General features: G+C 38.5%; 1 protein-coding gene across 1 annotated transcript in view; it reads right to left on the bottom strand.

The window, feature by feature from the left end:
• Window positions 1-6,003: 6,003 nt before the first annotated feature.
• Window positions 6,004-21,201, bottom strand: part of NPFFR2 (neuropeptide FF receptor 2) — a 114,536-nt gene continuing 99,338 nt past the window's right edge. The window contains exons 2-4 of the mRNA XM_017347500.3: window positions 20,727-21,060; window positions 15,765-15,864; window positions 6,004-9,543 (exon numbers count right to left, since the gene is read on the bottom strand). Of these exons, the coding sequence (XP_017202989.1) occupies window positions 8,727-9,543; window positions 15,765-15,864; window positions 20,727-21,054 (1,245 nt within the window). The 5' untranslated portion in view covers window positions 21,055-21,060 and the 3' untranslated portion in view covers window positions 6,004-8,726. The remainder of the gene's footprint in view (window positions 9,544-15,764; window positions 15,865-20,726; window positions 21,061-21,201) is intronic.

A 21,201-nucleotide genomic window follows, 5' to 3' on the forward strand; every position in this document is an offset into this window, starting at 1 on the left:
TCCTGCTAATGTACCCTGGGGGACAATAGATGATGTTGCAAGTGCTTGGGCACCTGCAAACCACATGGGAGGTCTAGATGGAGTTATGGGCTTCGGGCTTCAGCCTAGTCCAGCCATGGATGCTACTGGCATTTGGAAATTAAACTAGCAGACTCCATCTGCCCCCTCCCACCTCCCTCCCTCTTGTTCTGTAATTCAAGTAGATAAAAAAAGTCAAGTTATTTTAGATGTATGGTATGCCTTAAAAGACATTTATCAAAAGAAGAGATACATGTAACCAGCAGGTACATTTAAGAATGTTCAACATCAGTAATCATCTGGGAATTGTTAATCAAAACCACAATGAGACATCACCTACTTCATTTAGAATGGCCATTACCAACTGTTGGCAGGTATGTGGCAAAAAGAAAAAGTTGGTGGCATTGCAAATTAATATAACCACAAAGGGAAACAGTGCAGAAGCTTGTTAAATATTTACCTATAAATTACAATAGGTTCCAGCAATCCCAATGCTGAGTATATATCCAAACCCTGAAAAAAACTGCAATCAGTGTGTCAAAAAGACATATACATTCTACTGTTTATTAATACACTACTCAAAACAACCAGGGATAGTCAACTTAATTGCATATAAACAGATGAATGGATAAAGAAAATATGGCATATATACATAATGGAATACCACTCCACTCAGCCATAAGAAGGGATGAAATTCTGACGTTTGTTACACCATAGGAGGAATTGGAGGACATTATGTTGAGTGAAATAAGCCAAAAATAGAAAGATTAGTACCACACAATTTCACTTGTATGTGAGATGTATGAAAGTTGGTTTTTCATAGTAGCTGAGCATTGAGTGAGGGTTATCAGAGGCTGAGAGGGAGGAGGAGAGGAAGGAATGAGGAAGTTGGTCAACGGATTGGACAGGAGAAAGAAGTTCTGGTGTTCCATTGTACACCACAGAGAACATGTGCAGTATATTTCAGAAAGGCAGAAAAAGGATTTTGAATGTTTTCACCACAAAGAAAAGATAAGTGTGTGGGGAGATTGATTACCCTGACTTGAACATTAGACTATATACATGTATCAAAACCTCACACAGCATCCCATACATATGTAAAATTTTATGAGTAAATTAAAAAACAGTATAAAAAAGAAAGTGATAAATGAAACACAGTGTACACGTGCACATACACATAAATATATATCAACAATACATAGTTATTACCAACAATATACAGTTATTATCATCAATACACAGTTATTATCCATTATTGGCCCATTTTTATTACTGAGGACTGGAGATTTTCAGTAAACGGACCACTAGCACCAGGTAAAATTTTATGAGAAAAATAAACTTCTATGATAAGGCACTGCAGTTTTTAGAACTCTGTGACAGGGCCAGTGCCGCGGCTCACTGGGCTAATCCTCTGCCTGTGGCGCCGGCATCCCGGGTTCTAGTCTTGGTTGGTGCGCCAGATTCTGTCCCAGTTGCTCCTCTTCCAGTCTAGCTCTCTGCTGTAGCCCAGGAAGGCAGTGGAGGATGGCCCCAAGTGCTTGGGCCCTGCACCCACATGGGAGACCAGGAAGAAGCTCCTGGTTCCTGGCTCCAGCGTGCCTGCCGTAGTGGCCATTTGGGGGATGAACCAATGAAAGGAAGACCTTTCTCTCTGTCTCTCTCTGTCTAACTCTGCCTGTCAAAAAAAAAAAAAAAAAAAAAAAGAACTATCACAGTCACAGTAGCTTAGCTTTTATCTTTATATCTGTGCAAATAATGCAAACATAGGAATGATGAATGGAGAAAAATACTGAAATCTGACTGGTAACCAGGATTAACATACTGGATTAGGAAGTTTAGGAAGTGCCTTTATCAATTGCTGAGAAAAAATATTCTAATAGAAATTGAGGCAAATGACATTAACAGGAAAATTGTTAAAGAGGAAATGCAAGTGAATACAAGTGAAGACAAATGAATCAAGCTGAATAAAGACTGTTTCTAATGTTCAGTTGCATAACAATGAAATTAAAGTAAAATCAGAGAGAGCCTATCACTTATTAAACTGGTAAGAAAAACTAGGTTATAGAATGTGCAGTATTTGAGAGTGTATGAGTCAACAAACTCTTAGCCATTAAGGGAAGTATGAAGTGTTAAGAACCTTTCAAAGAGATATTTGACAATGGGTACCAAGACATTAATAAATGCCTATGCTTTCAAGCCAAGCAATTGCATTTCTCAGAATTATATTCAAAGATGATTACAAATATGCCCAGCATTTTGCAAGCAGTACATGACTGTAATCTTTTATAAGACGTAAGTAATAACTTAAGTTTCTAGTCACAGAGATGTTAAGTAAATACAAAAATTGCATTAAAATTAATGAAATATTTTGAAGACTACATGGAAATGAATTCTTGAGAAGCTAAGTGAATAAAAAGAAAGTATGTGCCCCAGAATCGTAACCTTCTTCCAAAAAGAACAAATACATGTGCCCAAACAATAACAAGAATTGCTATCACCAGGTGGCAGTAAGATAAGGAATTATTTTAGCTTTACTTCAATCACTTTTTATAATTACTTCTTGTTTCTGTTATAGCCTGAGTTATCTTCAAAATCTGAAAATTATTTGTGTTCATAATTAAATGACGCAAATTTAAAATGAAAATATTTGTAACTAGTTAATTTGTTCAACAAATATTTATCCTGTGTCTATGTCTATTATGTGCCAACCAGCCTCTAAAGATAAAGTGACAATTAAGACAAACATCTTTGCCCTTATGGTATTTACATTTTGGTGCAGGATATAGCTATTAAACCAGGAAGATAATTATAGATGATGAGAGTCACTATGCAGGAAATGGGTAAGGTTCAGTTGAAGTTCAAGTTGAGTCTGTAGAATGGGGCTACTGTGTTTGAAGGGAAAAGGGAAGAATATTTCTGGAAGGAAGAACACAGGTACAAAATGTAGAAGCAGCAGGGAGTTGGGCATATGTAAGTGAGAGTGACATTGACAGAGGAAAGTCAGATTTGAGACGAAGCTGTCATAGACAAGTGCAGAAAGGATAAAAGTATGTATGTTTTAGTAAGTGTGGCTTTTGCTTCCTAAAGAAATTATTGGTGGCTTTGAAGCAGGGAGGTAACATCTATTTTTTTTTTAAAGAACATTAAGGAGGCCCCATAATTGAAGCCTAAAATACAGTAAGTGTAGAGTGATGAATCAAAAGAAAGTAAAACTACATTGGAAAAATGGACAAAGGTGGGAAGAAAATAAAATAAACTAGTAAGACACATAGAACGATGTTCAACTATATTCATAACCACAACAAGAACTTTAATGATTTTTGACATACTAAATTAGCAAAGTCAATGAAAATTTGAAGATACTGTTGAAGTAGGCAGGCATAAAGGCTGAAATTGATTGGATTTGTGAACTGGAAGACCACGCCTTTGCCATGCCCCTGTGTGACCTCATGCCCCTACCTGGCCACACCTGGGTGCCAACCAGCCAATCAGGTTAATTAACCATTCCCCTTTGGAATTGGGTTAAAAGCCTGGGACTCAGTGTGTCCAGGGGCCCTTCTCTTTTTCCCTGGACTCTTGCCAGGAGGCAGGCTTGCTTTAGCCCTGTGTCTCCAGAGTGCGTGGCCCGAACCTGGCCCAGATACAGGCCTAGATGCTCTTCCTCATGTCTGGTTCCTGGTGCTCTGTCCTACAGAGAGACTGTAAAGCTGTATAGCTCTGCATGCATTCTTACAAACTTACTTCTAAGGTCTTCACAGGTGAATGCAAAAGACATGCCTGACTGTTCCTATAAGCCAATCAGAAACCTTAAGGACTTCAAAGCAAAAAGCATAAGTAAAGCTTTTGCCTTTGTCTCCTTAAGGCAAACGTGCTGTACCTGCCTTTCTCAATTATCTCTGGGAACTGTTATCGATGATAAAGCTACCTGATGATTTCTATTATAATTCTCTATACTCAAACTAAATGGGTTTATAATCTACATAAGGGTAGCCTATCATAACCCACTATCTGGGAATCTGTAAGATACGTTTTTATCTAAAGGGGCACCCCACCTACAATTGGTTTTGCTCCAGTTTTGCTTATACTAATTTACAACTTATATGTTTCAGAACTCAACTTCTGGGAGTAACTGACCATGCAGGGGACACAGACGTTGGCAATGACCGAGACTGTTCCAGCTCACAAAGCAAATTTGTTAGATAGGATAGGCAGAGACTTCCAGACCCTGGATAGGCAGGGCCTGCACTATGCCCCTCATAAGCAGGAAGTAGTTACAAAAGAGACGGCCATCAACTCCCCTTAAGATTAAGGGGATGGAGTCTCTGAGGGGGGGATGAAGTAGGCAGGTGTCTGATTTCACTGTTAAAAGGGCTACCACAATACTTGGATTGTATGCTAATATGTTCTAGGAAAACAACGTGATGGTACATGTCAAAAGCATCAGAAATGTCCATTCAATGTCCATTCTAGTAATTTTCCTGCTAGGAATCTTTTTTTTTTTTAACAGGCAGAGTTAGACAGTGAGAGAGAGAGAGACAGAGAGAAAGGTCTTCCATTCCATTGGTTCACCCCCCAAATGGCTGCAATGGTCAGAGCTGCGCCTATCCGAAGCCAGGAGCCAGGTGCTTCCTCTTGGTCTCCCATGTGGGTGCAGGGTCCAAGTACTTGGGCCATCTTCCACTGCCTTCCTGGGCCACAGCAGAGAGCTGGATTGGAAGAGGAGCAACAGGACAGAATCCAGAGCCCCGGCTGGGACTAGAACCCAGGGTGCTGGCACCGCAGGTGGAGGATTAGCCTAGTGAGCTGCGGCGCTGGCAGGAATCTGTCTTAAGAAGACAATCACAATTGGCAAAAATGTACAAGGAGACTTCAAAAAGTTCATGGAAAATAGTGTTAACAGTTTTTTTTTTTTGATGTGAAACAATATTGAAACCTATACATAGTTATCTTATAATATGTATTTTCCATAAGTATTTAAAATATTTTTTATTTATTTGAGAGGCAGAAGGAGAGAAGGAAAGGGAGAAGGAAGGGGAGGGGGAGAGAAATGTGGAGAGGAGGGTTTTCAGCTGGTTTATTCTCCAAATGCTCTTTATAGCCAGACTGAAGTTGGGAGCTGAAGACTCCATACTGATCTCCCACATGGATGGCAGGGACCCAGACACTTGAGTCATCACCTGCTACCTCCAAGTGTGCACATTAGTAGAAATCTGGAATTAGGAGTGAAAGCATGAACTAAACCCAGGCACTTGGATATGAGATGTGGGCATCTTAACCATTAGGTCAGATACCTGCCCCTTATGAGCGTTTAGAAGGCCCTCATATGTACAGGGTGCTGATCTAAGTATTAGTAAGAAAAAGTATTTCTTCTTCTTGGTAGAGAGATTATGTATAAATTTGCTCTATTCTTTGTACCATTCTGTATTACTGAAAAATTCTACAAATAACAATTATTACTTTTACAATTAGAAAAATAGCAGGTGAAGAAGTAGTTAAGAAATCAAAACAAGTTAATCATAACATATAGATGATATTATGTAGCAAGAAAAAAAAGTTAAAGAAAAAAGTGTTGGAATGACATAGATGAGTCTCAGACTTGCTTTATCACTTTTAAACTTCATGACTTTCAGCAAAGCAACTGTTCTTAGAACCAATGTCCTCATCTGTAAAATGATGATGATGATGCTCACTCAGAGTGCTCTTATAACACTAACAGAACATGCAAAAAACTATCTAACTAGATATTGAGACCATTAAAAATACAACTACTATTAATACCTTTTAGATTACTCAGACATGTACAATTTAGTCCAAAGTGACAGCTATTACTTATTTTCTATGATTTTTTTCCTCCACATCATCTAATAGTCATAACAAACCAAGATAAAGAAGCTATTTTCATTACCATGTTAAGGACTAGAAAATTTGGACATTAGAATTTATTTGTTCGAAGTAAAAAGCCAATAAGTGGTGAATCTTGTTTTATTCCAGAATTCACATACTTTGAGGCCATGCATGTTCAAAACATCATAGCTTGGCTCATTTTTTACCTTTGTTGTTGTCCTTTGGATGCAATAGGGGTGCTAAAATCTACGTGAAGAAATCTACTCATTCAGCATTAGACATTCTCCTTTAGCAAAGAGACAGATAGCTTTTCCTGTGGCAGCTACACAGCACCTATGTATAGATGGCCTACTACGTGATCCATTCTATAGGAGACCTACAGGTCAGTAAGACCTAATTCATCATGGCATTCTAGTTGCAAGAATAAAACACAGCAATAACAGTGCAGATTAACTTGTCATAAAAGAGGTACACAGTGCTTGGAGAAGGGAGTAATAATTTTTGCTGTAACAATACAGACCATCTGAGTGAAGTGGCTTTTGAAAATGCCGTGAACAGAGGATGGACAGGCAAATAAGAAGTGAAGTAGAAAAAAAGTAATAAATGGAAAGGATGATTATCTCTATTTGACTGGGGTACAGATAACAATATCTGAGAGATGGAACTGGGAGAAAATGCCAGGCCAGGATGGTATTTGAGCACCTACATGTTTTAGAAGGCAGAGAGCTTTTGAAGGCATTTTACAAAGGACAGCTGGTTAGCCCTCACTTCAGGAAGATGACTTTGTCAATTGAAGAAAGCATTAGAAGATTCGATACTGAACAGCAGGATGTGTTTCAGTGAGAACAGTTAGGGAGTTGCAACCATGAAGAATTAGGCAATGAGATTTAAAGGTGATAAAATGCAGGGAGATGAGACATAAGAGCATGGGATTTAGTTGTGATGAGTTTCAGGTGCTGGTAGAAGATTCATCTGTGTGAGGATGACCATGAGAAATTTATAATCTCCATCAAGATAAGCTTTAATAGTCTAAGTCCACCATCTGTAACTCCTTATTTAAATAAGTCAAGGTGAAGGAATAGAAGATCAAATCTCATGCTTATGACTTCAAAATTTTCGGTTGCAGAAAACATTTACATATTCATTTACATACACATAGCTGAATTCAAATAAAAGCTCAACAATCATATTTCTCAAAGCCCTAGAATACGGAGAAGTTTTCAGCTCGAACTACATAAATGCCAAGAAAAAATATGAGTTTCATGCCCAGAACTTATTTTTATTTGTCAAACTATTTGTGATAATTCCCTATTTTCTAGGGACTTATTTCACCATGGGAGCAAAGCTAGCTAGCATTTACAACTATTATCTTTATATAATTATAACATAGCAGAATCCAGGGACTGCCAATTCTTTTTTTGTCCACAGTACTAATTTACTAAACCCTGAGTGCTAGACTTAAATGTTCCCAGAAGGAAGCTTAGAATAATTGTTCCTCCTCTCATATACTTTATGGGAGTTTTATGATGACTGTTGAAATCTCCAATTACATGCATTACAAGAGAAGTGCTATTTCTTTGTCAATTGCTGCATTATTGAAGGATTTACCTTATTTCAGAGACAGAAAGGGGGAAAAATTGGGATCCTGAATCAGCTCTGTAACAAATGTGGATTTAGCAAGTTCATAAACTTGAAAACAGTAAAAAGGCAACAGTAACTCCTATGGAACAATACCATGATTTTTCCTAACTGTGTACTCTAAAAAAATCAACTTTCAGTACAAGAAGTACAGGGCATTTCAACAAATTCATTGAAAATTGAATTAAAATATAGGTTTGTCTTATTGCAATTTTTTTGAAATCCACATGTAATATGCCTTTTCTGTGAACTTTACGATGTGCATTCCTCTGTGTCCCTTTCTAAGATTTATTTATTTATTTGAAATGCAGAGTTACAGAAAAGCAGAGGCAGAGAGAAAGAGAGGCAGAGGCAGAGATTGAGAGAGAAAGGTCTTCCATCCATTGGTTCACTCCCCAGATGGCTGCAATGGCCGGAGCTGTGCTGATCTGAAGCCAGGAGCCAGGAGATTCTTCTGGGTCTCCCGCTTGAGTGCAGGGGCCCAAGGACTTGGTCCATCTTCTATTGCTTTCCAGGCCACAACAGAGAGTTGGATAGGAAGTGGAGCAGCTGGGACTCAAACTGGCACTTGTATGGAATGTTGGCACTGCAGGCGGAGGCTGCTACCTCACAGCACTGCCTCCTCTTTATCTTCTACAGCCGTTCTAACACACAGGAAGTCAGCTCACCTATTAAATAAATACCCATGGTACAGTATCTTGTTTCTTCTAGATTGACACAAATTTGCAAAGAACTTCATGTAATCTAATCCATTGCTAAATGCAGTTTTTAATGGAAGCAGACAACTCTATAGCCTAAAATTACAAATCGCAAATTAAAGGGAATGTTGACAAAATACTGCAAAGCACTGTCTACTATCACTATTTGGAAGGCAAAACATATGTATATATATCTCTCTATATACACACATGCACACATACACATACACACCTGCACTTGGCTCATTTGACTCATGCACAAATGGTTAAGTTGGACAAGTATGGTCTTAGAAGCCTGTTCCCTAGAAATGGATTTAACCTGGCAAATATGCATGAGTCACTGTGTAATACTGGTTATGGTCATAAAAGCACTTTTGTTCCATTTTTTTTTTCTTTTTGCCAGAGGATCTCCAGTATTTTTTTTTTACAGCAGTAGAAAGAACTGAGGTGCAAAGCTAGCAAAAGCAACAACTTATAAATATACAGGTATCACACCCAGTAGGGTTATCATCACCACTTTAGCTCTTCCTAAATCTCAATACTTTTGGTAGCTTCTCCTAATTCTCCCATCAGTCCCTGCTTGGGTTTTTCATCAAGCAAATTTTCCCTGTGTAGGTTTTGAAATGTGGGTCCCTGGGCCAGCTCACTTGATGTGTTCACAACCACATTGTTTTTAGCTCTCAGGGCAGAAGCTTCCTTGGGTTTGGCTCTTTTTTGGCAGAGCCTGAGCTGGAAAGCATCTTGGAAACCACGGCGGAAGTTCTCATTGAAGAAACCATAGATGATGGGGTTGACGCTGCTGTTACAAAAGGCCAGCCAGTGCGCAAAAGGGTAGATATAGATGTTGATGACACGCAGTTCCCTTGCAGAAAGGTCAGCATAGTCTGAGAGCATCATCAGAGTCCACAGGGGCAGCCAGGAGAGAATGAACAGCAGGGCCACAGTCAAGAGCATCTTAATGACTTTTTGCTTCCTCCTGGACACCTGTGACTGTTCTTGGGTTTGCTGGCCTGTGTGGGGCGCTGTAGCCTTGAAGAGGGAAATCCCAATCCTTCCATACATGATGACAATGAGGGAAAGTGGAGCCAGGTAGATGGTGGCAAACAGCACAGTGGTGTAGATCTTCCTCATCTCCGGACTGGGCCAGTCTTCCCGGCACCAGTAGACAGGGCTGGTTTTATTCTGGGAGTTGAGTCTCACCTGGTAGTGTTGTTCCTCTTGCACATGTAGCATCACTGCAGATGGGGATATAATGGTGATGGCCAGGACCCAGATGATCACAATAATGACAAATGCCGTCTTGATGGTGATCTTTGGTTTAAAAGGGTGCACAACACACCAAAACCTGGAATTAAAGGCAAATATCAATATAATCTTGGACCAAGGTGTGAAACAAATTTATTTAAGTAATTCTTGGTCTGCCACTCAGATTTCCCTTAAAAATAGAGAAAATTACCATTTTTAGCAGAGAGGCATGCACTGATGTTTTCCATAATTGACCTAGGAAATAAATTTCAATTCAATCTTTGAATGAGTGGGCCACATCAGATAGTAATGAACAGTAAGAACTAATCATGGTAACCACAACATACTGCACATGAACATTTCAAACTGTTTTAGATTATGTTCCGTTGGTTTGTGTGGATTGTCTCTTTAATCTGCTTGCCTCCAATTAAAAAAAAAAAGACTTGTAGAAGATAAAAATCTTGACCATGCAATTGTAATACAAGTAGTTTAGCTAGCTCCAGAGATGGTTCTCTTAACTTGCACCATGTGCTCACTACAATGACAGCTTTAATGGGCCATGCACAACTGTTAAATCAGTGACAAACAATGAACTGTTTTTCCCTCAGGTGCTTGATGGTCCTCTACACAAGGTTTGTGTGCTTGGCCATGTCACTTGTTTTGGCCCATGGGACACTGGCAAACATAATGCAAGCAGAAGTTTTTCATGCACTTGCACATTGGGATTGTTCCTTTTGAAAGGTTTCCTCTTAAAAGCAAGCTTGCAAGTTCAAGTAGATCCAATGAGATGAGAGGCCAGTGGAGAAAGCTCTGGGATGTGAGAGATTGGCCATCCTGGGTGTTTCTACTCCAGCTTAGTTTCCAGGTCATTGCTGCAATACAAGTGATTCTAGCTACAATACAAAGAGCAAGAGAACCATAAAGAGGCACCCAGACAACCCATGGAATCATTCAAAGTAATATTATTGTTCTAAGTGTTTTAGTGATTTGTTTCATAGCCAAATGAGTCTGAGTGTTTCCAATATGGGTTCTGATTATAAGCTTTCCTGACATTCCCTGTTCTCTGGTGGACATGAAAATTTAATATCAGTATGTCAAGTAAGACCCATTAATTTCATTACTATTTCATTACTGTGGATCTTGATATTGCTATGATTGATGCTCATTGTGTAATTATAAAATAATCATATTAGGCAACTCTATTACATTTTTTCAAAATACTGTTACCCATGTACTCTTTTGTGATTTTCATAATGATGCTTAAAAACTGAAATGTTATTAAAATGATCACTTCCAGTGGCAAATGTTATGGCTCAGCAGATTAAGCCACACATGGTACACCGACATCCCATATCAGAGTGCCAGCTTGTATCCTGGCTACTCTGATTCCAATGCAGCTTCTTGCTAATGCAACTGGGAAGGAGCAGACAATGGCTCAAGTGCTTGAGCTCCTACCTCCCACATTGGAGATCCAATTGTAGTCCCTGGGTCCTGACTTTGACCTGGCACAGTCCTGGAAATTGGCATCTATTAGGGGAGAAAACCAGTAAATAGACTCTCTCTCTCTCTCTCTCTCTCTCTCTCTCTTGCCACCTATTAAATCAATCAGTCTTAAAATGATTGTTTCCAAGTCAACAGATTGGGAACTTTGGGACTTCAATGGCATGGTAACAACTCCAAACTGCCTTCCCCAAATATCTTCCTGAAAGGACTAGCTATCTTGGGCTGTGACTGTGTTGTTGTCATTCTCTGTAAGTCCTTCTTGTGAAAAGTCATTTTTTCTCAACACCCAAGGGTTCCTGCAGGCTAGTATTCAATGAAACTTCCCATCCTCCTACCTTTAGATCATGAGTAGTTTCATAGGCATGATTCTAGATTTTTTTTCTATAGACCAACTAATGGAGTTTCAAATATTAGATTTCTTTCATCTGTTCATTAAGTATTTGCACACACACACAGACACACACAGAAATTTCCAGGGGAAATAGTCTTTGCCAAAAGAAAATACTGTGTAATAAACACTAAAATTGTGCTAAAGCATTTGGACTTTATCTAGAGATCTATGGGTGCTCACTGAAGGATTTTACATGTTTAAGAGGACTACCAGTTTTATAATTTAAGAAGCTTCTTTGAGCTGCTATGAGGAGAACAAATTGGAAGCTGGCTGAACTGAAGATTTAAGGACTCAGTACCAAGACAAAGGACATTTATGGGATCAGGGTTTATTAGTACCCAGAGCTGGTAGGACTTGGAGAGTGGCAACATAAAAGTTGAAGAGAGAAGAAAGATTCAAGGATAAAGCTCATGTTTCTACTTTAATTGGATGAGTAATCCTGCAAATCACTGATCTGGGAAATATAAGAAAAAGAGCTGCCTTTCGCATGTTTTTTGAGTAGGTGGAAGGCTTGTATAGAATGGAAGTAATGAGTTTGGTTCTGGGTATGTTTAAATTCAGGTGGGTTTTGGACATGCAGGTGAAGTCATCCAGTAGCAGATTTTGAACATAACTAAAATTTGGAGGGAACTGTCAGGCAGGTGAAATAGGTTCAGGAATGTTTCAGTTTAGCTTTCTGCAGCAGCTCACCCTAAAAGAAACACTTGAGGGCAAGGGCAAGGGATAAAGAGGTGATGGTTTTGAAAGCTTGTCCAAATTCTTTGACCTTCATCTAAATTCTACTCCTTTCTCCTATTGCTGATGGCTCAGTTCTCATGAATAGAATGCAGTGGAGATGATTCTGTGTGACTTCTGCTGGTCTCTCAGGACACAGGCTTTCACAACTTTGAACTGACATAGAAAAAATCCAGGGGCCTTAGAGCCACTATGCTGGAGAGCCACATGGAAGGACCATTAGACATAGAATGCCTGAAAAGTCTCAGTTCTTCTAGCCCCAAGGTGTTCCAATCTTCCTGGTACAGGCACCAATATAAGAAACTTCAGCTGCCCTACCTGATGCCAAGGTAAATGGAGACAAGTTGTACTTGACGAATCTACATACACAACAGATCCATGAATTTCAACTCAGTAAGTGACTTGATTGGGGGGGGGGTGGCTTGTTATACAGCAATACATAATAGACAGTATAGAGAAGTGGTACACAGATGGGAAGGGATGCAGTAATTTAATGTGAATTAAACCATGCATTTTAGAATTATCTCTCTCGAGATGAGGGAGAGCTGAATAGTTCTACAGGAATTCCCAGCAGATTTGGGAAAAGGGCTGCTCTTGGGGAACATTTCTGGCTTGCTGTGTACAAGATCAGGGAGACTTTTCGCAATGTGGATGAGGAATACAGAGATGAATATACCAGTAATTGGATATCAGGCAGAACACACTAAAAGGTACAAAAGAAATTGGCAGATCATGGAGCCTTTGCTACAGGAACATGATAGTTAATTTTATGTGTTCACTTGACAGGGCCGTGGGTGCCCAGATTCAATATTATTTCTGGATATGTCTATGAAAGTGTTTTTGGATGTGATTAGCGTTTGTATTGGTAGACTCAACAAAGTTGACTGCCCTGTCCAATGCCCTGTCCATTTCCCTGCCAATGAGTGTACATCATCCAATATAGTGAGGGCCTGAACAGAACAAATAGAAATCAAGAATTTACTCTGATTTTCCTGCCTCATTGCTTGAGTTGGACCATCTCATTCCATCCTCTCTTGCTCTCCAACTGGGATGTATACCATTGGCTCCCCTAGTTCTCAGGCTTGTAGACTAGACTGCATTACACCACAGGTTTCCTGGGTCTCTGAATTCGCAATCAGCATGTCATGGAACTTCTCAGGTTTCTTAAGAGCAAATTCCTTCTAATCTCTTTGTGTGTATGTGTGTGTGTGTGTGTGTGTATGTTGTATATATATATACACACACACACACACACATATATACATATGTCTATTTTTTATATTCTAATCCAACTTTATCCTATTGCCGATGGTTCTGCTTTTCTGGAAAACAATGATCAATAAAAGGAGTCATTGGCACAAAGTTGAGATATGAAGCCTTGGGATGGCAATATTATCTTTTCTACACTCTTTTAAGGCTGATTTTGCCTCACAAATGCTCTCTTAGGCATGTTGATGATTTTCCTCTTTCCCTTTGGTACTTACAATTAAGACTCCAAGTCTCCCATGGTGTGCTCAAAGATATTTCATTTGCATGGGCAGCAGCAAAAACATTTTGCACATACCAAGTTCTAAAATTTTCGTAGTTCAGAATCATTTGCATTATTATGCAACAATAAAATAAAAGACTTAGAGCTATTATTTCAATAAAACTCATAAAACTAAACAAACATGAACAAAATATGGTTCTTAAACTCATAAGCTTGATTATACAATTTAAAGTGATAGGGTGATACTGGTTTAATGTAATGAAAATAATTCTTAAATGTTATTGATCATTATTTTTTTAAATATTTCAACCTTAAAGATACTTGAACTTGGAAACTTTCAGGTATGTTATTACTTATAAAACAACAGGGAATTCACATTGGTTAGATGTAGGTTAAGATGCCCACATCTCACATTATAGTACCTAGGTTCAAGTCTTATCTCTGGCTCCTGATTCCAACTTATGCTATTGAACACCTGCAGAGACAGCAGGTGATAGCTCAAGTGACCCGGTCCCTGTCACCAAGTGGAAGATCTGGACAGAATTCCTGGCTCCCAGTTTTGTCTTCACACCAGCCTTGGCTGTTGGAAACATTCACAAAGTGAATCAGGGCTGAAAGAGCCCTCCTGTGTGCTCTCTCCCTCTCTCACTCTCTCCTCTCTCTCTCTACCTTTCAAACAAATAAAAACAATTTTCTGAAAAAATAACTAAGACTTCATAATAAACATTCACATAAAGCAATAATTTAGTTAAAGCACTACTATGTATTAGTAATAAAAATAAATATATAAATATAATAATTTGGCATAATTATCATAGTTGTAACAGGATATCACAGTAAGATATTAACCTCTACAACATATATTTATCAATTTTAAAGTTTGCATCTTTAGCAGATGGTGATTAGTATCTGTTGAAATTCTATTCTCTACCTATAAACCAACATAAAATGATCTACATGATAGTTCTCAGAAATAGATTAAAACATTATGTAAATAATAGATTAATAGCAAAAATGGAAATGATCACATTCTTCTTTTGATGTCACAATTTGGTGGCATCTCATATTTTTAACCCTGCCTCTCAGTCTCTCTCTCTTTACACACACACACATACGCACACATGCACACACATACACACAATTATGAGTTGCTTCATTTATTAACCCAATTTCACTTAGGAAGACATCCTATCTCCCTGAACTGTTTACTCTCCATCCTCATTCACTGCTTCAATTCATGTGGACACCCACTCCCATCTATTATAGAATTTCTAAAGTGCTTACCTTTCTATAATCTAAGACTAATCTAGGGCACTTCTTTTGCTGCTGGTTTGTCTAAAATGCAAAGCTAGTCATTATTTCCCCATTTAAAAGACGTCAACATCTTTATCTTCTGAATAGGTTTATACTTCTTACAATGGGAGTTAAGCCTATTGGTCATCCCTCCCTTCCCATTTGCTTGGCCTAATGCACACTGCACTACTCTTTTCCAGCCTTGCTACATTTCTCTGGACACATGCCTGGGACATTCCTGTCTTAAGAGCTGTCTTTCTTCCCGAGTTCCTGGTCTCTGAAGAGTTAGACTAAGACCAGCTAGCTTTTGAATCCACTGCTTCCTGTTCTGCCAGGTAGAATTCATTATTCTCTCCTGCGTAGCTGTTACATACAAGATCCCTAGTAGAGAGCATTATTTATAATTTTTTTGATTAGCTGAACATCTAGTACTTGTATGCTTTGCTCTTAAAGTGGTAGTTATTGGGGTAGGCATTGTGGTGTAATAGCTGCTGCTATTGATGCTTGCATCCTATATCCCAGTGCCTGGGATTGAGTCCTGCCCTGCTTCCGATTCGGAAGATCATGGTTCAAGTACTTGAGTCCCTGCCACCCATATGAGAGACTTTTTTGAGTTCTGGGATCCTGGATTTGGCCTGGCCCAGCCCTGGCTGCTGTGGGAATGTGGGGAGTGAACAAGCAGATTAGAGATCTCTGTGTGGTTGTCTCTCTCTGAGTGTATCTATCTGTCTTTGTCATTCTACATTTCAAATAAATAAAAATAAATGAACTTTTTAAAAAAGAGGTCAATATTATGAACATAATTTGGGTTGGGGAAGAAGTACTGAAGTGTATTCAGTTATATAGCATTCTGGTAAGTTAATTGCAGACATGCCAATTTTTCTGGAATCTGAGTTTGGTGCTGACTTACCTGTCTATTGCTATTGCAACTAACGTGAAGACAGAAGCTGCAACTGATATTCCCTGGACCAATCCACTGATCTTGCACATCGTACTTCCAAATGGCCATCCTGAAAAAGAAATGCAACAGTCTTTGGAGAGATCATGTGTTGTTTTTTTTTTTTTTTTTTTTTTTTTGTTAAACTAAAACTCACATAAAATATGAACAGGAAGGAATGAAATTAAGACTATTACAATTGTTAGCTGCATGATAGCCTGAGAACAATTAATGTTTTCCAGTATTTTCAGAGCTTGGCTTTTCAATGCACTAATAATAATGCCAAGTTTACATAGAAATTGCTACATTCTAGACAAGGTAATAAGCATTTTATACCTATTTGCATATATTATCCCAGAACAAGCTTTTGAAGCCTCTATTATTCTCTTTATGATATAGATCAGGTAATAAAAACATACCTTTCCACAGGTTGTTAGTAGCTAATCAAAGATTTTGAACTAGACAGTAGGGTTCTAAAGTCTAAACCATTCTCAGGTAATAATGACTTTTAAATGAATAGAATTGTCAGAATGACAGCTTTTTACTTTATAAATGTGCCCAATATGTAGCCTATTTGAATTATTTCATAACTAAATTTTAGCTACTAGAAAATCTATTAAGTAAATTAGTTAAATTTTTATAGCACTTTGGTATTCAAAACCTACTTGTTATTACAGGATGTAACAATATCTTTCTAACAAATATTCTAGGATGTCAAAAGGTGATTATTACATACTTTCATATTTTTAAAAATGTCTTTAAAGCCTGCAATTTATTTTTCTATATCATTTTCCTTTAATTTAAAATATTTCAAGAAATCTAAATAATTTAAGCATGTCTACAAAACAATGACCTATCTTTTGCTTTTTTTTTTTTTTTTGAAGATCTTTATTTATTTCTTTGAGAGGTAGAGTTACAGAGAGTGAGAGGGAGAGACAGAGAGAAAGGTCCTCCTTCCATTGGTTCACTCCTCAAATAGCCACAAGGGCTAGAGCTATGCCAATCCGAAGCCAGGAGCCAGGATCTTCTTCCTGGTCTCCCATGCAGGTGCAGGCGCCCAAGGACTTGGGCCATCTTCCACTGCTTTCCCATGCCACAGCAGAGAGCTGGATTGGAAAAGGAGCATCCGGGACTAGAACCAGCACCCATCTGGGATGCTGGCACTGTAGGCGGAGGATTAACCCACTGCGCCACAGCGCCGGCCCCAACAATCACCTATCTTCCTAGATCAGACGAAATCGGGCACGTTCAGGGTGGCATGGCCTTAGACCATCACCTATCTTAAAATAGGTGCTTGAGACTCAACTGAATGGAAGCCGAAAGAGAGTATATCTCCCAATCCTAAAATGTATTAGGTTGTGATAACAGTATTTTTCAATATAAGTGCAAAAGATTTGTATAGCCTTTGGTTGAACACAGAAGAATAGGGGTATGTTTTACTGAGCTCCCTTACCAAATGCCATTGAAATGACAACACTAGGACAAGAGACCTTAAATCCATAGCAATGATTGATGTATAAATCTAACTAGATGCCACTGGCTTTTCCCCAATGTGGACAGACAGAAGAATGGAATTTCCTTTTCTTAAGAGACAGATGTGCCTGTACTCGATACTCTGAGCCACCAGGTACAACAGGCTGGCTACCTCAGTGGCACAGAAAGATGAATTGCAAGTACAGCACTGCAGGGCAAGACTGCTGGCCCAGAGACCCACTTAGTTCTAGAATGCGACAGCCAGCCTTAAAGCTCCAAGGCAGGAAACCATAGAATTTCTTTCTGGGGGAAGTGACTGATCCAAAATCACAGACATGCAGATTTAAGAGTTGTGGATTTCTTAATAAATGGCTCAGAATGAACTGGGAATGGGTCTAATCTCAACTTCTAGGTACTCACAGCTTCCAGGCAGCCATAGAGGACCTCACTCTGAAACATGAAAAGCTAAATAGTAGGTAATGTTAGAAAAACCTCAACTGTAAAAGGAAGAATGGTGGGCATTAGAGTGGGCTTAGGATACCTTCAGAGTACCTAGTCGAAGTCCCAGCTCCCCTTGTAGCACAGATTCCTGCTGGTGCACACCCTGAGAGGTGCTAGGTGATGGTTTAAGTACCTGGCTTCTTGTCAAGGGACCTAGACACAGGAGACTGGGCTGAGTTTCTGGCTCCTGTCTTCAGACAAACTCAGATCTGGCTGTTGTGGGCCTTCAGGGAGCAACCCAGCAGATGTAATATTTTTTTCTCTTTCTCTCTCTCTCTCTCTCTCTCTCTCTCTCTCTGCCATTCAAATATAATGAAAATAAATCTTGAAAATTTTTAAGTTGGGGCCAGCGCTGTGGTGCATTGGGTGGAGGCTGACCTAAGTTCTTGGGCCTCTGCACCCACATGGGAAACCCAGAAGAAGATTTTGGCTTCTGGCTTTGGCCTGGCCTAGTCCCTGGCATGGTGGCCATTTGGGGAGTCAACCAGCAGATAGAAGACCTCTCTCTCTCTGTAACTCTGCCTTTCAAATAAAGGAAATAAAACTAAAAGCAAATTAAAGTGAAAATAAATAAAATAGCAAGAAAGAGGAAACAGCTATGAAAAATAAAACATAAAAATATTACCAATAATGATAGATATGTGACACATTTTGTCCACAAAACATGTGTATGATAGTATGCAGAACATTCAAAAATAAAGAAAAAACAATTCAAAGAATTTAAGATGTGATAATAAAAATGAAGACCCCAACAAAAGAGTATAAAATGAAGTTGTAAAGATTTTTTTTAAAAAATAGAAACCAGAATCTCCAGTATCTGATTCATATGAGTAGAGGAAAAGAAAATGGAAAATAATCCCATAAGAAAATTCCCCAGGGATGAAGGGCATTCATTTTCTGATTGAATGGACCTAGTTTTTTTCTAGTGTAATAAATGAAAATAGGAAAACTTACTCCAAGGCATCATTTCATGAAATTAAGAACACTAGACTAATGAGAATTGCTAAAAGCTTTCAGGAAAACAAATCATGAGTAAAAGAAGCAAGAGTCAAATGGCATCAGAGTTTTCAGCAGTCGACCGTACATTTCTCAACAGTAACAACAGAGCAATTGCTTTAAAATCCTCAAGGTAGACTTGTTCAGTCTGGACGTCTCATGAAGCTCATTATAAACAAGGGCAAAGGCATAATAAACATCTTTAAAGACATACACGACTTTAAGAAGGTATTATCTCACTGTATCATTCTTCAGGAAGAAATAAACCAAGAAAGAAGACATGACATCCAGAGAACAGGGCATGGATGGTGCAACGAGAGGTGAAGGGACTTGCTAGGGTAACTGAGAGCAACAAGGCCAGGTACAAACAAGTAGACAGATGGTCTCGAGATAAGGATCTCCAGGAATAAGATGTAATTTACAAATCTGAAGTCATTGACAAGAGAGGACTGTGAGGAATGCACTACTGAGAGGTACACACCCCAAACCAAAAAAATTAAAATACAATGCCCTTGCTAAATCCCAGAAAATGAAATCAGTGTCACAGCATTTTCCAAAGCTCATCAGGGGTAAGGTGCATGTAAAACAGGAATGTATATGCTAAACATTGATCTCAACAAAACCAGGATATAATTATATTGGGAGTCTGAAAGAAGAGGAAAATTATGAATGCATGGTTGTGGTTTTTATGGGAAAAGAAGATTATGATAACTACATTTTTATCTTCTCCAATTTGAAGATAACACCTTATATTAAAAACATATTATTAAGACATATAGAAGCAATTACCAAAAATAAAGTCCCAAAATGCTGAGAGCAACAGTATTTTAGAAGCAGAAATCAAAAAGTAAGAAGGGGAATTTATATACAAACATTTTAAAATCATAATTTAATTTACAAAACATTTGTGAGGGAAAAATACTAAGAGCATTTGTTGGCAAAATAGCTTTCCAGAGAGTAATAACAGTAATTTTGAACATTTTTTACCCTCTTTTAGTGTGGAATAGTATCAGGAGAACACTATATAGTAATTTTTTAATGATGAACATTACAATATTCCGAATCCATGCACTCCATGGCTGAATGAACAGGCACTCTTAACTCTCACTAGCTTCCTTTCCAGAGAACAGAATGGAAGAGAGGAAAACTCCAAAGAGAAATGTCTTTTTCCCATTTTTCAGTGAACTGATTTGAATTCTATGAAAGGATAAAATTATGATATAGCTCATGTTGCTTGAAATATATTCAATTATCCATTATTGTTCTATTTTTATTATACATGCTTGGAGATGGGTATCTTAAGTCCTGCTTACTAATTAATGCAACAAATATTTACTAAGTTGTAATGTGTACCAAAACTATATTGGGAGCTGGAAATTCATCTTTCCTGTGCTTCTAGAATATCTAAGGTAGTGCTAAAGAAGGAATAATGTAGATTCAGAAGTGGTATGTGTTTGGGGGGGGGAACCCTAACCATTCCAGTGTAAACGTATTGACATTGTACAAGTGAGCTATCACTCGTTCACAAATCTTTAGGGTGGTTTCTTCTCCAAAAAATGTTGGAAATATCTTCAGCTAACCATAGGAGGACCTAACGTTGTATTTACGTCTAGACTGAAGACACTGCATTGACTGAAGCCATGTATATGAGCATCGATTCTTTGAACTTTACAGTCCATAGTAATATTTCTGACACATTGTGTGCACCTAGGTATTTATTAAGTAAATTGAAAAATATCTCATTCTCTGATGACCTTTAGTAAACACTTTAAAAATAACAACCTCTACTCTCCATCTCTTTCTACTTTTTTTTCAATAATTCTCTTTGCTCTCTGTTTACAAAGCTGTGTATTGTCTGTCTCCTCCAGAATGAATGTCCGTGGCATGAGGATAGGTAACTGGAAGAGTTCACAGATATGGGGCATTTTCTCATATCATCTCTGAACGGCACACAAGGCAACATACCTGCTATAATGTTGTCCAGCAGGGTTACAGGCATACAGAAGAAGCCAATGAGTAAATCACTGATTGCCAGGTTTAAGATGAAGAGATTTGTGACTGTGTGCATGTGTTTGTTCCTCAAGACAATAAAGCAAACCACAGTATTTCCTGCCATACACAGGAAGAAGATCAGACAGTAGGAAACGATGAAGACCGCTGCCACTTGAGGCTGGTGAAGATAGTAGCTCACATAGGTGACATTAGCATCTGAGAACAGATGCTGCTTTGTGCCATTGACAGTCCAGATGTGACGCCAGTTTTCTGAAGAGTTGGAGTCCCATCCTGCACTCATGATGACCTTAACAAAGGAGAGAAAGAAAAGGAAAGCATGATCAGAAAGCGACGGAACGTATAATCTGTGCTTGAATTTAATCAGAGGGACACTTTTTAATAGGTGGAATTTTTTGGACCTTCCATAATAATCTACCAGTTTTGCATG

The sequence above is a fragment of the Oryctolagus cuniculus genome, chromosome 8 (genome assembly GCF_964237555.1).
Source record: "Oryctolagus cuniculus chromosome 8, mOryCun1.1, whole genome shotgun sequence".
Classification (NCBI taxonomy): Eukaryota; Metazoa; Chordata; class Mammalia; order Lagomorpha; family Leporidae; genus Oryctolagus; species Oryctolagus cuniculus.